Raw genomic sequence first — 19,359 nt, 5'->3', positions numbered from 1 at the left:
AGTTTCCGGCTGACGAGTGCCCCAACACCACGTACAAGGTGTGGTCGAAGAGCTGGGTGATGATCATGCTGTCGATGTTTTTTGTGGTTGTGGCCTTTTCGGTATTTGTGACAGTATACTACTACAAGGTGACGCTGGACTGGATCCGCTCGCCCGAGACCACCGATCAGGACGCGATGGACCCGAGGCGAAGGCGCGAGAAGAACAAGATCAAGTGGAGCGTGTTTATGGCCAGTGCACAGAGAGAGCGGGAGGAGCGGGAGCTGAGGAGGGTCAGGCAGCTGCAGAGGCCGTGGATTTCGAGCCGCGGCAGGGCGGCGGGCAGGCCGGCTAGGAGGACCAGTGAGAGTAGCCAGACGACGGAGGAGAGGGAGGTCGCTAGGCCGGCGCCTGCTTGGCGCAGGGACAGGCGCGTCCCGCGCCATCCCCACCACCCGCCACGGAGGCACAGAGAGCTGCCCTAAGCCTGGCGGTACTGGATTCTTTTTTCTCATGTTAACTGTAATTTTCTTTTTCTAAAAGCACGCTAAACCCTCTTCATCCTACATCTCCCTAACCGGTGCTCTGGGTCCGTAGGAACAAGGCCTGCAAGGGAGCTGCGCGCTGGATTTCAAATGCTTTCTCCACTCTTTAGACAGTCTGCTTCTTCGTAGAAGCGCCTTGTGATTAGAGAGGATTTTTTTGTCGGCGGAACCTATTCCCCTTCCCCAAGCGCCTCTTTCCTCGCCCACTACTGCCTCTTTATCTTTACTCTTTGCATAGCTTTTATTTTGACACAAATACCCTAATTGCACAAATGAGCGCCGAGTCTCCAAATATCCCCGCTGCGACCCCAGACAAGCCCGCCGACTACTCCACATTCACCGCCATAGCACCGGCTACCGCCGACTCGCCCACCGCCACAGTATCGAGCAAGACCGTGCACACACGTAGCATTTCCAGCACTCCGACATCCAGAACGCCCTCAGAATCGGGCAGCGACGAGGAGCAGCCGGCACAGACATGGACAGCGGCGGAGCTGCTGGAGGTGCGGGCGCGCGAGCGCACCTTTGACGGGGCGTACTGGCGCACGTCTATCGGGCTGCTCGGGGCTGCGCTGGTGGTGTTGCGGGTGTTTGGGCTGTCGTTTTTCCCGGTGGGCATGGTGTTTCTGGTGGCTGGGGCTCGGGTTCCTGGGCATCGGGCTGTACCGCCGCCGGAAGCTGATTTCCAAGGATACGCCATGCGCCAGGCGCCGTACTTTGTAACCAGCGGGGGCACCGTGCTGCTGTCGGGGTCATGTGTCTGTCAGCGTACACGGTGCTGCTGGTGCTGCTGCTGAGGATGTAGGGTGATGAGATGCTGGTCTGTGGAGCGCATGTAGCAGGGATGTGCAGGCTGTGTCTTTGTAGGGGTTCATTAATAGACCTGCCTACACACACAAAAAGAGCAGTCTCCTTTATCGCTGCTAGAAGCGTTATATTTAGGCCCTCTTTGGCGTGGGCGTTGCCTGCCAATCACAGCGCAGTAGAATATTCGTGCGAGCCAGACCCTCTGCCAAAGTGCACTGAGTGACACTTGGCACGCATACGCGACTACTGCTGAGGTTTCTTTCGTCCTCCCCTCTTCTCAAAAAGCAAGAAAATTATATTTTACTCACTCTTTTGTCTCCTCTGCATTCGCATACCCTTTTTATTTTCCTGTCCATATACCCTCACACCCTCTCCCAAATGTATCCGCCGCAGCCCCCAACTACGACGCCGCGACCGTCGAACAAGTGCGCCAGGAGCGCATCCGCGCGATCAAGCGTCGCTACAATATCTCGCTGGGCCTGCAAATCGCGTTCACGGGCGTGTTTGCCGCGCTCCTCGGGTACTACATCTGGCGGGACCGCGACAACCGGCGGCACACGGACAGCTCTAACCTCGTGTACTACAACAGCAACTGGTTCTCATGGTACATCGGCCTGCTGATTGCCTTGCTGGTAATTGACCTGCTCTGCATCTTCTTCACCTTCCGCAACCGCAAGCGGGCGCTGGCGTGGCTGACCAATCCGAACACGCCGCCGCACATGATCATGGCGGGCATGAACCCCCAGTCAGACTACGCCGAGGTCGTCGTTATTCAGCAGCCGGTCGGCTATGCTCAGCCCGTGTACCAGAACTACCAGCAGCCGCCACCAATGTACTCGCAGGCGCCTGGCCAGCAGCAGCAGCAGCAGGGCGGCTTTTATATGCCTCCGGCGGGCCCCCCGCCTGTCCACCCGGGGAGCTCTGCCGGCGACAACAACAACAACAACAACGGCGCCCGCGGTCACTTGGAGAAGCCGCTGATTTAGACACTACTCCTCCTCGTTACTTTTTTCTTTTTTCTCTGAGTATATTAGTAGCGAGAGAAAAATTGCTATATATGTTGTATATGTGTGGTCATGTGGCCAATATGAGAAAAAATGCTATGGGTACATGCTTTTTCCCTGCCCACTTGGCTGGCGCTTGCAATACGTGCATTTGGTGTTTGTTGAGTGGCTCTCAATATGTACAATCGCTGCCATTTGACGCTGAGCTAAATGCCCGCTGTTATCAGCCAGTGAGTTGGGGTAGGTAGGAACTCAACAGCCTCGGTACGGGTTTAGAGCAAGAATTCTGCAAAACGAAATATTCCAGTAGGGCTCACTCTGCTGCTGCCGCCGTTTCTGATGCCGCCGCTGATGCCGTTGCTGATGTCGTAGCTGTGGAGCTTGAAAACTCCGGGTGGAAAGAAGCAATATCCTAATCTCGGGTTATATTTTTAGCTTTGCCTCCCATTCTCTGGCTTTTGGCGTTCGCTGCAATATTCTTAGCGGATGTCCACTGAAAAGGCTTCCACTCTCTTGCTCCAATATCTACCACGAAGGAAATAAAACAAAAAGACAAGGCATTGGCAAACAGCCCTCTTTTTCATATGAAGGGGACCGCTACTTTATTTGCGACCCCTCTCTCCCCACGAGTACTAATGGACAGGAATATACTAGGGGTGGGTCCTGCGACCCTGCCTTTAGCGGGTGAGTGGGCCCACCCCCCAAAAAATATTTTGATCACTTCTTTTTTTCTCTCTTGGCTAAGTGGAGGGACGAATATGCTGCTAGCTTAAATATTCCACCAGTTTTTGAGGCGAATATGAGTCGCCGCGATTCTTCCTTCTTTTGCACCTCCTTTCTCACCTTTTCTCTTTTTTGACACACCATTTTGCAAAAAAGCTTTGAATACGGATATACTTTTCTACTCCTTTTTTTAATCTTTTGTATCATTAGTGTTTTTTCCTGTCACAAATCTTTTCGTATGGCATACAGCGAGAAAGGTAGGCATCACTCCCCGCACGTCAGCGGGAGGAGCGCCCGAGATGCCGGGACACTTGCAGAAAACAAACTCTAGCCTTTTATCTCTTGTGGAGCATTTTTTGTTTGCAACGAAGCGGATGCCAGGTCCACCTTTCTGTTGCCTGTGGGAAACAGGGCCCAGTCTAGACACTCTATATTACTGCGTGGTATATCTGACGTCCTTAAATTGCTGTCCCTCACTTTGTGGAACAATCGCGGCAACTGGCGCCGTGGTATGCTGAAGAGCCTCCTTAATCCGAGGCACATGTTCCTTATTTTTTGTCTTCGCTTCTTGTTGTTGCACGTCTGCCTGATTGTTTTGTTTATTAGCCGATGACGACCGCCCTGTCTCTCGACGGGCAGCACTCGCATACGAGATTTCCACCCTACGTAGCCATATCAGGCAATGATATCGCGTATAGCCGAGTTTCGAGCATTCCGTGAATGCCGTGTTGAAAAATCATACTTTGGGGAACAGCTATTGTTGTCCACAGTGTGTGGCTTGTCAATATTTTCACTCGCCATATTATCTGGACAGCAATGCCCTTACCCATGACCAACTAGCCTATGCACTTGTCGATGGCCATATAGAGCTCCACCGCCTCCATTGACTCTACTATCCCTCCTGCTTCCCCTCCCCCAAATTCACTTGCTAGTCATTGTTGTACACTTTCTGTGTGGGAGCCGTCGAAATTTGCACTTTTGACAACTCCTATGCGTCGTGGTACTATTGCGTTGGGCATATACCGCTTTTGTATTTTTAGAAAAAGAAAAGCGCGCTTGATGTCTCTTCTTTTTTCTTTTCCGTCGTTCATACTCAAGCATTGACATTCGCCTATCATGCATCGCTTTGGCGCTCACACCTCTACCCCCATGTTTACACATACTGTAGAATTGCAAAAGGCAAAGGAGATTCTCGAGAACTGCACCCTTGTGTCACACAGCACCAAGGGCTGCTACTCGTCGCGCATTGCTCTGTGGATACATTTCTGCAATAGCAAATATGGCGGCGACGACATGGTCACCGAAGAGCGGCTGGCGTCGTACGTCGAGTGGATGGTCAATTCGGGCGCCGCCGAGCGCATCCGCCAGGGCTCAACGCATATCCAGCAGGTGCTGCGCAACCAGCTGCAGGGCGTGCTGTGCTACTGGCGCATCCAGACCGGCAACCGACCAGACCTGCCGGACCCGCGCACCGGCCGCGTGTTTTCGTCAAAGTGGAACGAGATTGTGCAGCGGTTCCCGCGCGAGGGCCGGTCGCGACGCAGCGAGCCCATCTACGGCGCCTACCGCAACGGCGCCGCCCCCCCAGAGATGAACGGCATGCCGAGAAGCGGCTACAGCAGAGACATGGCTGACGGGCGGCGCGGGTCGTCGTCCATGCACCACGGCGGCGACAGCCCGTACCAGCCATCACAGTCCTCGCAGTCGTCGTACCAGTACAATGGCTCGCAGCAGTCATACAGACAGTCGCGGCCCCCTGCCAATACCTCGCGCGCCTACAACCAAGCGCTCCAGTATGTTGAGAGAACGCATGCCGGCGACCGGCACTACAATGCCTATGCCCCGAACCCGGTGCGCACGCGGACCGTGGACTATGGCCACCAGGAATCGTCGGCGCACCAGGATACACGCACAACGCCACGTATGAGCATGACGCCTTCCGACAGCGTGGACTCGCCGGGCTCGGATCCGCGCGACGGCGATCTCCGCATGAAAGGCAGCGCATCGCCCCAAAACGACCCCATGCTTCTGGATAGCGCGATCGCTGGCCAGGTTCCAACTCCCATGACACCACCGGCCCCCCTGGAGGGCGAGGTCCCCGAGCAGCTCCCCGAGTGGAGCCAGGAGAACGCTGAGCCTGAGGGCCATTTGCTGACGCTTGCTGAGGACATTGTGCTACATGCCCAGTTTGTTAATGTCGACTCATACCTGCAAGATCAGGTGCGTGCGCACCACTCGCTTGGCCTGGCGGCGTGGTTGGGGTCCGACATGCGGGCGACTCTGGCGCTGGGAGATATTGCGATCGAGGATGGGCCGGCCGCATCCACAGTCGCTGGGGCCGAGGGCGCGCCGGCTAAACCAGTGCTATCGGCTGAGGGCCAGTCAGCCGGCGTTGCACAGCAGCCAAAATCTATCAGCATCCACATCCGCGACTCTAGCGTGCGGGACAGCGACAGTACCACCACTAAGCACAAGGTAAAGTGCGAGCTATTATGACGCTCTGTTTGTTCCTTTGCCCCAGTTCCCACCCTTGCTCTGCATGTCCTCTGCCTTTTCTCCTAATACGCCTTCAGTGCTATGCGCGGTGCGGGATTTGCCTATAGGCGAATATGCCAAAACACGTTGTGTGCATATTCGCCAATCTCCATCTTTCTCGCCGCACTTTTATTTTGGCGAGTGGCTAAGGAATTTGTAATGCTGTTTGACTGGCCGGCAATCGGTACATATCGACTTCCCCTGCTCTCTCTGAGTGAAAAAGGGAAGTTGGACAGGTCGATCGCATTTCTTTTGGCAAAAACACATGCTCGCTGGGTTTCTGACAACCCTCCTGTGGAACTCTGGGCAGGTCCCCTGGAATACCCAAATATCAACCACGACCGTTGCTTTTCCTGCCCGTTACAAGTGCGGGGCAGCAGAAGCGTCCTTTGCGAAGCGCCCAAGAAGGCGTTGCCTTTCTGAGCGCCGGCCCTCTCATTGCTGGCTGCTTGCATTTTGAGTACCTTTGGCGTCACAACACCACTTGCTCAGATCTTCCTTCCTGGTGCTCTCGTTGTGCGTCGATTTGTAGGGAGTCGCTCTGCGCCATGCCAATCCGCTGCAGTGCTCGTGGAGCGCTCTGGCTGTTGCACTGTTCAGGCGCTGGCACGTACTGAACGAGGAGATCCCTGATTTCAGCACAGAGGACTGGCAGTCTATCAGAGTGTTTCCAGGACTGGCCCCGGACTCTGTGTCAGTCGTCAACACGCTGTTCCAGGAGGTGCTTTCCTATATTACGCCCGAGAGGTAAGTCCAACCCTGACGTGCAATTTGCTCTGCCCCATGCGCGAATATGAAGCATATATTTGTGCATCGGATTGTATATTTTGATATTGGTCCGCCTGGCAAAACGAAAAACGCTGATGGCGGATCGCGGTTGGGCAGCGGGGAGAGCTGTTTTTTGGTTGTGCAAATCTCTTAGCACATCAACTGAGATATGATGTGTTGTCAGCACTAGCGCTCCCCAACTTTTTTGCTGGCCCGGGGACAAATGCAAGCTCCTGTTTTTTCGCTGCCGTTGTGGATACTGCCTGTAAGAGAGCCCGGCTGGGATCCCGTGCTTGTGCAGCCGGGCAAAAGCGGTGAATCAATATTGGTGTCACCCTTTTAGTCACTCGGTTATTTATCGCTGGCCCAGTCGCCTTACTGACTGTGAGGACCATTGGTGTGCTTGCCAGTCCGCATCTGCTCAGCCGTCTTTCTGTCTGTCTCCGTCTCCGTCTGCATGTGCATGTTTGTGACGGAAAGACATTCACTGGAACATTCGGAACTCGGCTGCTTTATCTCTGGGCTATACGGGGGCGATTTGCTGGATGTGCTATTCTCGTCAACTATACAGCATTTGCCGATCTCCGCCGCTCCCATGTTCTCCTAGTGTCACAATGGGCGTCAAATAACAAGGGCCAATAATGAAGACGATTGCCCACCTTTATCGCTCCCTCCCTGTTGCCCAGATACTTTCCGTCAAAAGGTGCTGGGATTTTTTATTAAACCGGATGCCAGCGGGTTTCTTCACGAAAATGCCTCTCACTCATATCCCAGGCCCAACCAACCACCAGCCGTGTCTGGTACTGCGACCCTGTCATGTTGTAAGCAAGCATATTGCCGATTGACCCCGTGTAAAACAACACCATGTAGGCTTTCGGGCACAAAGGCAATGAGCGGAGTTGGCTATTTCTTTGCCGACGCCCTCACGCTCATCAAGCCCACCGTTGCCGGCGTCAAGTGCCTGGACTGCGTTGATGCCGTTGATGCCGGCACACTCCTGCCTGATGTTCTGAGCGCCCTGGTCCGCATCAACGCTGGCTTCCCGGCAGAGGGCGAAATCAAGACGCCAGGACGGTTCGGCATCGTCCCGCCTGTTCCTTTGCAAAAAAAGGTAAAGTAGCCGGGACCCTGGAGTATATGCCCGATGTGTTGCTGCGTATGTTCTGTTCGCAGATTGCAATATCTGCAAATGCCGCTGCGGCAATTGTTCGATACATGTCGCGCCGGCAATTGGCTACCTGCACGCCAGCAGTTGTGTCATGCTTACCGCATCACGACATATCCCCTTTGTTGTGCCTATCGGCCATATCGCATATATTTTGCTCTGTGCCCGTCGTTTATGCCTCGGCACCTTTATCCTTTGCAGCATTTGGTTGGGGGACAGGCATGCGGCGGGGCTGCTTGTCTATTCTGCATGGAGCACTTTCATTGTTTGGTATTGCCAATTGCGCCAGCTAAACAGCCTTTTATGTTTGCGCTTGTTCCGGTAGATCTTCCCGTGGGTTGGAGGCGTCCTACCAGCATTGTTCCTGGGTGACAACAATGACCAGCAGCGCTCAGTCACCCGGTTCCTACGCCTCCTGCGTGAGCTGCGCACTGTTCTGCTGCAGGACATTGCTGTCCTGCTCGAGGTCCCGGCCCTGAGCGACTATGTCCACAAGCATGCTGTGTTCTCGCACAGCGTCTTCAGCTCGCCCGAATTCGCAGCCTACCGCGAAACCGTGCGCACGCAGGCCAGCGACGAGATTAACCAGCTCAATGGGCTGATCACTGAGTCGGTCAAGTGGGTCTCCTCGCGCAGGAATAGGCTCGTGACGACCTCGTCTGAGCGCTTCAAGCCAACCGCCCCGCGTCTCGAAGTAAGGTACGAGCCGCGTCGGATCACGCAGGATATCGAGGTGGCCAATGCCAACGACAACGAGCGCAAGCGCCCCCGCAAACAATCTCGCACGCATGTCGAGTATGATGCTGATGCTGTGGCTGCTCGTTTGGCTAAGCGCACACGCCGTGTCTATGATGCTATTGCCAGCGGCAGTGGCCCTGCACGGCGGCAGCCACATAGTGCCGACGACGGTGCTGGCGAGGTCCCCGATAGCAGCAGCTCGGAGGATGTGATGCGGTCGGTGAACGACCTGCGCATGGAAAACTCGGAGCTGAAGCTCAAGCTGCGCAAGCTGGAGCTCGCTTTGGAGCAGCACCAAGTGGATGTGCATTCGTGGATGATCAAGGTTGAGCGGTCACTTCGCAGCCAGAACAGCCCGAAGCAGCAGGAAAAAGACCAGGAGAGGCCGGCGACCCAGCTGAATCCGGCTGCGTCTCCAGCTCAGCCCGCTCAGCCGCAGCAGCAGAAGAAGCATATTCCATTCTATCCCGTCGGACAGGCCCCAGCGCATAGCCACGCGCAGAGATCGTATGGTGAGTCTACCAACACAAAGGTTGTGTCGCTACCGAGCATCCAGAGCCTGAACCAGTTTGAAACCCCGATGAGCAACGACAGCAGCGGCAATGACCGCTACTTTGGTCACCAGTCGTCGCCTGCACCCATTGCCCCCTCTGCCAATGCCCCCTCTGCCAATGCCCCGCCCGCTGAGGCCAACGGAATCATGAACCACGGGTACCCAGCACCCCCCAGTAACAGCCGCCCATCTCACGCGGCCGATATGCTGCCGAACAGCGGCAGACACTCGCAGGCGCAATTCCAGCAGCCCTATAGCCACTCGCCGCCACCCCGCGGTCTGCAGCTGCAGCTTCCGAATCCGACCTCCAGGCAGCACCAGATGTACGGCCGCTCAAGCGGGTACCGCTCACCGCCGTTGCACCAGCAGTACACTGCCCCACCCCCACACCAGGCCCAGCAGGCTCCGCCTCCGCCTCCGCAGCCAGCGTCGCTCAGCCACGGCCACTACAGTGGCCATCACTACAACCAGCAGCAGCATCAGCAGCAAGTGCCGCCGCAGCAGTATCAGCCGCAGCACCCGTCTGCAGTTGAGACCGGCGAACCCCAGTGGTACCACAGCCAGCCCGAGCACCAGCGACACCAGTATAGCAACGGCCCGGCGTCGCCCATCCACCACACCAACCGCTCGGCTTATTAATTTACCCCATATCAGTGCTAACATTATATAATCTTAGATGCTTGTGCTTTTCGAGAAAAAAAAGGGCTTATATCCTCTTGGTCTACCCAGTAATCGGCGTGTTCAGATGCGACCTCGCTAGCTGCTCACTGCGCCCTGGCGAATGCTGCAGATCCAGCTCGGCGGGCTGCGGCGGACGCAGCGAATCGGCCAAAGTAGTTGGATTCTGGTGAAATGAAAACGGGTTATTGCTACCAATTCCCGCCAGCGGCACACCCTGGTTTGTTTCTCTCTGTTGCGCTCCTGGCTCGGATTTGCACGCCATCCGTCTGCTGCGCACAGTCAGCCAAATCACGCTGATATCTACCAGCAAAAGTAGGAATAGGAGCCCGGCGCGCCAGATCGCCGGCTGCATACCGGCCAGGTGCCGCAGGTGCACAAAATAGTATATAAGGAGAACAAGGTACAGCGTTGTGAGGCCTGTCTGCACCCAGATCGAGATGTCGTAGCGCTTTTTTCGCAGGATCGTCTTGCGCGCACCCACGGCTGGGGGCCCGGAGGCAGCATAAGAGGACGGACCCTGACTAGGGGCAGGGACTACGGGTGGGTATCCAACCATTGTTGTGTAGAGTTTTCAATAGCGCAAATACGGAGGAAAGAACAACTGGAAAAAGAAGACCGAGGTACTAGCGGCAGACTGTCGGCTAAGTAGTGCACATACATACTAGTACGTGCGGGGTGTCGCCCCCGACTCACCGGGAAATAGCTCCTAAAGCTGACCCATGTACCTTATAATAGCACCTGTACCAGGGTGACTATCGCAGTAGCACATGTCTATCATTAACACAGGGCTATACTGCCATACGCTTTTCTTTTTTTTTTTTTGAATATACATATTTATTGTCACAGGAACATTCACCGGTTGCGCCATCTGGGCACAGCCATTACTACAAGTGCAGCCACTGAAATAATGAATGCTGGCACACAAAATATTCCAAGCAGCATGGCGCGTTTGATAAACGAGAAAATATTTACTCCGAATATAATTTTTGCTGCCTTAGTAGGATTCGTCTTGTTTTCGAGTATATCATGCTGAAAGTGTGTAATTTGCACTAGGTAATGCGCCATGAAGCCAACACCAACCAGTGAGGCAACAGCCATTACTGAGAAGGCGGCAATAACTGCGGGGTTGTTCTGCTTGAGTGCTGGCTCTTTAAGGCTTTCGTCGGAGTAGGTCACAGAGGTAGGTTTAATAATATTGGTGAACGACATTGTCTATAGCTTGGAATGATGTGGATGGTTTACTTGGAGCCAGGACGAGTCCAGCGCATCGTCTACTTTTATATGGACAGCCGCGACGATGGAACGCAATAGTAGATTGCGCACAAAAAGTCTGTCAAGACCTTGGCAGACTTGTCGTTGCTAGGTATAAGGATTCAGAATGAATACAGCCCCCACAAAGGGCAGCTTCCTCGAATTCACGTATAATAAATTCTGGCCATTGAGAAGATGCTGCTAAGGAATGTATTGGCAAAACCTGATGCTATGAATTTACATGCTGTTGGACTGAAACACGAACTAGGATCTCTTGTACTTTACGAGATAGATTATTGCTAATATCAGACAAATTCCAGCGACCGATGCATTTATGCCCACACGTGCCTCGTAGTACGATCTGCTGTTGCTAAAAATGTGGTGACCCCATCCAGTTATGTACGTGCCTGTCCTATTTGCTTCAAGCATCCGGCTAATAAAGTAGCCCATCAGACCCAAAGTGACTAGTGCAGCAGCAAGGAAGAAGAGTGCAATGTAGAGGAGCCTCTTGTCCTTTTGCTTTGGTGCTTGGAAAACGATTGCCTGTGGGCTGATGGGTGCAACATTGTGGGAAATTGGCGTGTGAAGATGCGACATAATGAAGAAATAAATAATGGCAAAGTAGTATACAGACACTTGCTTGGGGTACCTATCTGCCACAGGGGTACGGTGTGGGTCGCAGTCCATTTTATAAAAAAAACCCTGGGTCTATCAATCGTCACCCTTTTGAGTGTGGAGATATTTGGATGCGAAGGAATCACCTACGCATGTCAGTAAAAATAGCACAAATCAAAGAGGCCAGCACTCATTTTAGCAGAATGGCATATCTATTTTTAGAATTTTATGCAGCTTGAGAAATCTGGAAGCTCTGATATCTAGATCCATCCCAAAGCCACTATGGCCTATCTAACTCTGACTGTATATACCTTGGCAATGTTGTAAATGCAAAAATGAAGGGAGCATATCCACAACGAGTGTAGAGTTTGTGCGACGAATTAGTTGGGCTACTAATAAATAACTACAAGTAATGGTGGGGTAAGATGTAAGTACTAGTCACAACATTGGTGTCAAACATCTATGTGCCTCACATCAGTGATATCCATCAGTGATATCTACTTACTATTGCACACTTTCCTGGCCGGGTTGCTGTTGAAATACAACCAAGCAACCACAAACAGTCATAGATCAAGACAGGTCGGGTCTCGAGTCATTGTCAGCTGAGCCAGTAACTAAGGATAGCCGGTTCAGACATGATTTCTATTTATGTTAGCGTACATGGTCTTTGTAGATGATAATAACAGGATATTCACGATTACCTTGACACTATCTGCGGACAATTATATACCTCCGGCATCTTCGGCGACATGTCTAGATCCCTTGTCTTAACAACCTTTCCCAACTATTTGCTCACTTTAATATATCCAACCCCACCTCCAGAGTACCTGCACACGTCTTAGCGATACCTGGTTACCAGCTCCTATCCTGAATCCAGGTCACCCCGTCCTTGTCGTCATGACAAGAACCGCACATAGTACTGTTCAACTGGATTAATAAACTGAACTAATTCTTAGGCCGAATGATTATGTAGCACAACACGCTACGTTCACTAAATCTGAAATAAACTGTGGTTAGTCAATTGGTCGCCGACCTTTCATCAGATATATGCCATGCCACTAGGATTGTTCTGTCGTACCCGAGGCGACTTACTGAGATTGGTGCAGCTTTATATAGGGTCATGCGCAGCTTAGCTAAGGGCTCCGTATGCACTTGGTATTTGCTTAAATACTCCTCGCCAGCACCTAGCAGCAGAGATTTCTACTGGTTTTCCAATATATTTTTGTGAACTTTTAATATTGGTTTTATCAGCACATGCGTCGTTGTGTTGTGTCGGTCGACTGTGCAGGGGTTTTTAAATGTATATTTAATACTGAAGAAAAGAGAGAAAAGGGAATAGACGAGTTGCGCAGGGGAGTTTTTAATACTGCCATCTGTGCAACTTATCAGAGGCTAGACTCTACCTCCATATCGTAGGCTGTAGCGGGGCTCTCGTTGGCGCCTGGCTTGCTGTCACCTGATTCGGCTGACATGTCGATGTCAGGGACAGCTGCATCGGGCGCGCAACAGTTGTACTACTAGGAGAATACACCACCTGATAAATTTCCTAAATATCTTGACTAATGTCAGTTAGACATGCACCGTTGATTCTCCTATATATCTGTGATCCAGTACAAGCTCTGCTAAAAAGAAGGCATCTGGTTCCACATATATTCCTGTGAGCATTCTTTCAAAAAGTTAACAATATAAAATTGAACTGGGAAGAGGAAGGCTGGCTGGCCTCCTTAAGCCAAGACATGCGTGTATTCGGTTTGACCTATTGTGGTGTAGGAGTGTATCTGTACATCACTCTGCATACCCGCCATTGCATATGGAACCCGGGGCTAGGACTCGTTGATCCACCCCACAGTTGCCTCCCTCAAAATCTCAGCCACACGCACTCTCCCTCCCTCTCCCTTCCACCAATTGTTCCCCAAGATGCGGGAATTGCATTGTTTGGAAGCTCGCATGCCACTGTAATCATGTGAGGGGCAGGTGCCGATAAAAGGCACCTATGTCTCCAGCCTGCTAGAGGTCCATCATTCTCACCTTTTATGATCCTTCTTCATCCTTTCTCATCCCTCATTGCGCTATAATGTCACAATCCATGAAGTCAATCGCTTCACAGGTTATTCGCCTGACCAACATCGATGCAGGCCTTTCTGCCACCAACCACTGACATTGTTTTGTTCTACGAGAACACTGGCAGTGATCCTGACTTTCTGAGCAGTGGCATGCTCAGGGAGGCTTTCTACAAGGCATTGGAGAAATTTCCAATATATCTCGGATACTTCAGACAGCGCACCGACGGAGGACTCGCAATTGTCATTGACAAGGACGATCTGAATATGCCAAACTACCTCGAGTCAACCTCGGATATCCTCTTTTCAGACATCAAATCCTCGAGCTACAACCCACGCACCTGGCCTGCTGGGCTGATGACTACCAGCATGTTTGCACTTCCTGACCAAGCAACCGGCCAGATAAAGATGCTGCATGTCCATATTGTCAGGTTTCGGGACTCATCTGGTGTGGCCATATTCATCAGTAGCTGCCATGGTGTCACTGATGCCACCGGGTTCTACAGTTTCGTAAATCGCTGGGCTGACGAAACGCGGGCTTTGCTGACTGGAGTGCCTGCGCCTGAGATAGCTGTTTGCTTTGATCGTGCAGTTCTTGTCGGTGACCCTACCGACGTACGAGTTGAGATTGATGATCTTCACCGGCTTAGTATTACGAACCCTCCGCCAGCAGCAATAGCCATGGCATCGCTCTCTCCAGTAGAACGCAACAAGGCAATTCACGCCAGCACACAGAGTGCTAATCACCAAGGCTGCCTCTACCGAATTGGCCATAACAATCTTGAGTATTTGCGAGATGGCGTACAGAAGTGCACCTCGGATGGTCCTCGGCTTTCAATTAACGATGCCCTGAGCGCATTGATCGCCAAGACAGTGTCTCGGGTGCAGTTTGCCAATATGACTGGGCTTATTGACCAGCCAAGCAAGCCTGGCGATATATCACACCTCCATTTGACTACCATCGCATGCGATTGCCGCCGCCATCTCGGCATATCTGACATGGGTTATATTGGAAATGTTCAGTATATTCCTATGGTGACAAACCCAGTCGAGAGAATCATCCAGACAACGACGTTCGAGACGCTGGCTGAGGCTGCAATTAAAATCAGACACGCGATTAACCGCGCAAAGGCTCCACAGATAAGAGCCTATTTCGATATGGCCAACCAGCATCCAACCTTATTCATGAGCCCATCTATCACGGCAAAGATGTATGGACTTCGCACAATCGTATCGAACCAGTCTCGCTTTGGACTCTACGATATAGACTTTGGATATGGAACAGCGGATTTTGCTACTAGTCGCCCCACTCGATTCGCTAGCATAGCCAGCATCCTGCCTACTCGCCCACCAAGCAAGGATGTATATGTCTCAATTACTGACACGCCAGCAGTGCTTGAGAGCATCAGCAACAACGAATTTTGGAGACGCTTTGCTGATCTCGTCTACTAGAGGAACTAATTGAAGTCAAAATTCTAAGCCACTCCTATCCCACTATTAACCACATCGGGCACGCTCAGAATCGGACTCAAATAGGCCAGCTGGCTCCCCTTTTCCTTTCCTCACTCACTTTTTAGTTATAATTTTCATACATTCTTGTGAACACTTCCTAAAGGCTAAAAAATACTATGCTGACGGTTCTAACGGGGTTCTATCAAACGACGAATATTTATTGGCACAGAATGGAAGATTAACGGGAAACTCTCCTGTGCTTGACAAGAAAAGTGATTGACATAATCAGGCTAATAGAAGTGAAGACTGCAAGTAGAGCAATACAGCCTGCATAGTATGAAGGTTTATTTCGTTCTTCGTCTTCTTTAAGGGCGTACGTAATTTGTCTTTTATCATTCTTCACTTGTAAGAACCTGTGGATGAGGTAGCCCATTACGCCCAAGTTGACAATTGAAATACCAAGAGAGAACATGCTGAAGAAAAGATATTTTCTGTACTTTTTGGGCGGTACCTGGATAATGGTAGGCGGTGGTCTACCAACACCATAATCAGTAGTATATAGTACGTTGGCGTGTGCCATTACATGTAGATATGAAATAATCGACTATGAGTATTCAAAATAAAAAGTAAACAATGTTATTATGCTGGTGTGCACCAGAGTCCGACCTGGGCTGCACTCTCACTTTATACCCTTCAGCTAATTCTATGTTGTGTTCTTTGCTGGGCGGGTGAGTCGTATACGCATGTCCGCCATTACGTAACGCAGACAAAAATAGAAGAAATCAGTATTTGCCAATACCAAGTGACCTACTTTCTAGGCTTATTGGATCTTGCGCTATCAAACAATATAGCAGCTGGCAAGCAGCTAGAATATCGTCATCATAGTAGCGACAAATGGCGAGCAAGGACTATGGCTGATATTTGTGCTCGGTTGGCACAAAAGCAGGGGCAGCTTTGTTGCCATTCACGTTGCTTTCTGGGGAAGACGCAGCCACAGGTTGCCCAGATCGCTCCTGCTGTGGGTGCCCAGTATGCGTCTATATCCATCAGTGGATTGTGACAGAATGAGCGCATAAATTTTTTTTACTGTGTCGTTGCCCTAATACCAGCTTCTCCACTGCGAGCCATGCTTAAAGGTTGTCCTTTGTTCTTTAGGAATGGTTATGTCCTGCAGATCATTCGAATGTTCGGTCTTCAGAGGTACTGATTTGTTTCGGCGCCTCCACACTGGATGACCGACAGCTAGTCCCCGCTGGGCTATTTTTAGCAAGGGTATGTTCGATTGGATGGCTGCTGGCTTACCTAATTGTGTGGATAGATACAAAGCCAGGTATTCAGGTCAAAGTGGATTCATGCACAATGCTGTGTATACCCTTTCACTAACGGTACAGCATCTACAACAGTTTGGAATTAGCTATTGCCAAGGGCACTAGAGCGGCTGTAGAGGGATGTATTGGTGGCTACATGTATGTTGGGAGGGCTGCCTGGCTCTTAACTAAAAGAATGGGTTACAATAATAGAATGAAAGTCGCGACTTTCTTTATTAACGATTGTTATAAACACGAAATTAGGCTTTGGGCATTCCCATCTGCGCTGGAGGCGGATAGCTCGGCGGATTATACTGTTCCTGACCCTGCTGCACTTGCGGAGCGGGGTACGCGTACTGCTGATCCGGCTGAGGGTACGGCTGGTTCGGTTGAGGATACGGCTGGTTCGGCTGAGGGTACGGCTGGTTCTGGAACTCGGGCTTGGTGGCGAAATGAGTGGTGCTGGTGTTGGGGTTTTGGACAGCCTGCAGCCAAGGTGCACTCGGGTCATTTAGAACCCTCATGGTCTTTTTATACGAGACAATGACGCAGATGATGCAAATAAGGCCAATACCTGCAGCTGCACCAGAAATACCTGCACGCCTAGTGAAGTAGGTTTCGTTGTACCGGTATTTGTACAATCCGTTAGAGTAAATGCGCCCCCGAGTCCCGAAATACTGCGAAAGATAGTATCCTAGAAAACCGACACTGACGAGAAAGCCAATAATAGAGGTGGTAAGCCCATATGCCAGCCTCTTCTTGGCGTTCTTGTGCTGCTCAGCGCGCATCTCATTGATCTGCTCCTGAGTAAAGTACGGCGTGCTGCCAGGCTGAACATAGGTGGCCATTGTTAAGTAGAAGAATAGCTCCTGGTGATAGGCGAAGGAAACGAAGGAAAGGAACGAAACGATGTTGAGAAGGGTTCTGCTTGAAGATGGAATGGGCGATGCAGAAAGGCGCACAGCCGTTAAATACAGCCTCCCAACTACCTGCTGCGGCAACACTGCGAGCGCTGGAGCTAGAAAAAATCACAGTAGGAGGGACGATCAGCGCTTCAGCCAGACGTTGCAATCCCCAAATATTCGTCTATAGGCGAAAATTCAAGGAAAATCGGTAAATACGAGTTGCCGTGCTTCTAGAAGGAATAACATGCACGGATTGACTGATTTTTGCCTTTCAGAGGCAAAGGATGACAAAACAGCTGCGGTGTGTGAAAAGCGCGAAGAGCGAATCTGGCCCGAGACAAGTCACTGGGCTGTTTGGCCTCAATCTGCTGAAAATAGAATGGCTGACAATTGGCAGCGAGTGCATGCATGGTAGGTGGTTTGCAACAGCGAGGTGGGCTATCTGGCTATTGCCAAAATGGCTTTTTTGTTTTTGGGCAAGCGACGAGAAGCAGTGCATTTCCAGCTCCATTTATTGTTCTTAGGGATCTCAATACCCAGTACCAGTTAGATGGTACTTGTAAGTACCTAGTGATTACCTAATACACTGCTCTTTGCAAATTTCGAGCAAGGGCACAGAAAAAAGAAACAGATAGCGGCTATAAACCAGGGATGTTGTAGAAAGGCTATTTACGATCAGGGGCCGTAGATACTGAAGTAAGCGGTACTAGGAGCTGTCAGTAGGCGTGTCATCTGGAACAACAACGATCTTGTATTTGCTCGGATAGTTTTCACTTCTTTTCAGACGCTTCTTGGCTTCACCAGAGAGAAACAGCTCCGGGGGTGCATCAGCTGCACGGAGCTTTTTGATGTACATTATGGTTCCTATCACTTTCAGTTGATGTGTTTGTATTGAGTAAAAGAATAAACCTGTGGAAACAATCTGTATCTCTGTCGCATACGACCTTTTATCTATGCGTTCTGGGGGGTGTGCTTGTTCCCTCGTGGCTAGTTTCACGTGCCCGTACACTACACAGCACTATGAAGAAGATATAGTGGATCCAGTAACAAGAATCCCAACGCCAGCTCTACGGACTGTTTCCTTCTGAGCATCCGTCTCGGTCAAATCAGAGCCACGGCGCTTCCGATCAGCAGTCGAACCAATATGACCTCCACTGACTATTCCGAATAAAAATGCTAAAATTGTGAAGCAGAGGGTGCCTCGATACTTTTTTTTTTGCTTTAATCCGCTTAGCACGGGCATCTTCAAGCTGCGACTGGGTGAAAGTAAGGGCTATGGGCTCGCTAACCATCATAATAAGAGGGGGATTTAAATATAAGAAGCTGTCTGGTAGGAGACAGTCGCAAAAGGGACGCAGCCTTTGGTTCTTATTTATCATCATCAGCCCACTCCTTACACATAATACCCGGTTGGTCCTTGTGAATTCCTTCTAGAAATATGCGCGAGAACGCATATGTTCAGATATTTTTATAGTGCCAAGACAAAGCTAGGTTGATCATCGGTGATGATGAAGGCAAGTTTATACAGGTACTATTGCTTACTAATAAAAGCTAGTGTATATCATTAAACTAAATTAGCACTTGAGAAAGAGTGAAAGTTGACATAATTGCTACGACATGTATAATAAGAGACAAGTTAGGAGGTATCCGCCGTAAGTGCATCGTCTAGAGCCACAATGACAACAAAGTTCTTGGTGCTGATACCCTGCGCCTTTAAGCGCTTCCTGGCTTCTTTCGCGAGAATGAACTCTGATGGAGTATCAAGAGCGCGGAGCTTCCGGCGGAACACAACACGCATTCTCACCAAGACAGAGAAAGCTATAACTGCTACAAATCCAACAACTAGCAATGCATAGCCGGCCTTGATAGTCTTCTCAGTTCCATTATCCAAAGCGGTATCATCAGGCCTACGTTCTGTCCTGCCTCCAGTTATGAGCTCAAAGAGAATCCCGGTTGCAATGCAAGCTACAGACAAAATGATAGAAAAGCTAAGAAAAACAATGGCCACTGTTGCTAGGGTAATGCGTTTGGAGCGAGCCTTCTCAAGCTGTGCCTTGGTAAAGGTGAGGACTGTTGGCTCCATCGCTGTCAAAAAATTAAGGGTACAAAAAGTGTCTGCTAGAAGACATACATTTTCCTGCTTTGCGATTTTTCCAAGACGCATTTATATCTACACACCCCTTTCCTGTGCAGCAGTCTTGAGAGGGAGCTGTGAGCTATCTCCAGAGGTATGCTGGGTGTGCATCTAGAAAGGTATTTATATAATGCCAA

General features: G+C 50.9%; 2 protein-coding genes across 2 annotated transcripts; one reads left to right on the top strand and one right to left on the bottom strand.

Moving 5' to 3' along the window:
* The first annotated feature begins 13,400 nt into the window (after nt 1–13,400).
* DL89DRAFT_74365 (uncharacterized protein) lies at nt 13,401–14,995 on the top strand. Its single transcript, XM_040892037.1, has one exon. It carries the CDS (start codon nt 13,494–13,496, stop codon nt 14,874–14,876), a length of 1,383 nt encoding a protein of 460 aa, XP_040739007.1. The 5' UTR covers nt 13,401–13,493; the 3' UTR covers nt 14,877–14,995.
* A 2,686-nt stretch (nt 14,996–17,681) lies between these two features.
* On the bottom strand, nt 17,682–18,391 carry DL89DRAFT_273201 (uncharacterized protein). Its single transcript, XM_040889040.1, has 3 exons — nt 18,326–18,391; nt 18,137–18,288; nt 17,682–18,010 (listed from the first exon to the last, which is right to left on the bottom strand). The coding sequence occupies exons 1-3, from the start codon at nt 18,378–18,380 to the stop codon at nt 17,795–17,797; spliced, it is 423 nt and encodes a 140-aa protein (XP_040739006.1). The 5' UTR covers nt 18,381–18,391; the 3' UTR covers nt 17,682–17,794.
* Between the last annotated feature and the right edge of the window lie 968 nt (nt 18,392–19,359).

Source organism: Linderina pennispora (genome assembly GCF_002104995.1).
Source record: "Linderina pennispora strain ATCC 12442 chromosome Unknown DL89scaffold_178, whole genome shotgun sequence".
NCBI lineage: Eukaryota > Fungi > Kickxellomycota > Kickxellomycetes > Kickxellales > Kickxellaceae > Linderina > Linderina pennispora.
Note: the sequence above shows the minus strand (reverse complement) of the source record. Positions and strands in the feature narration are given on the sequence as shown.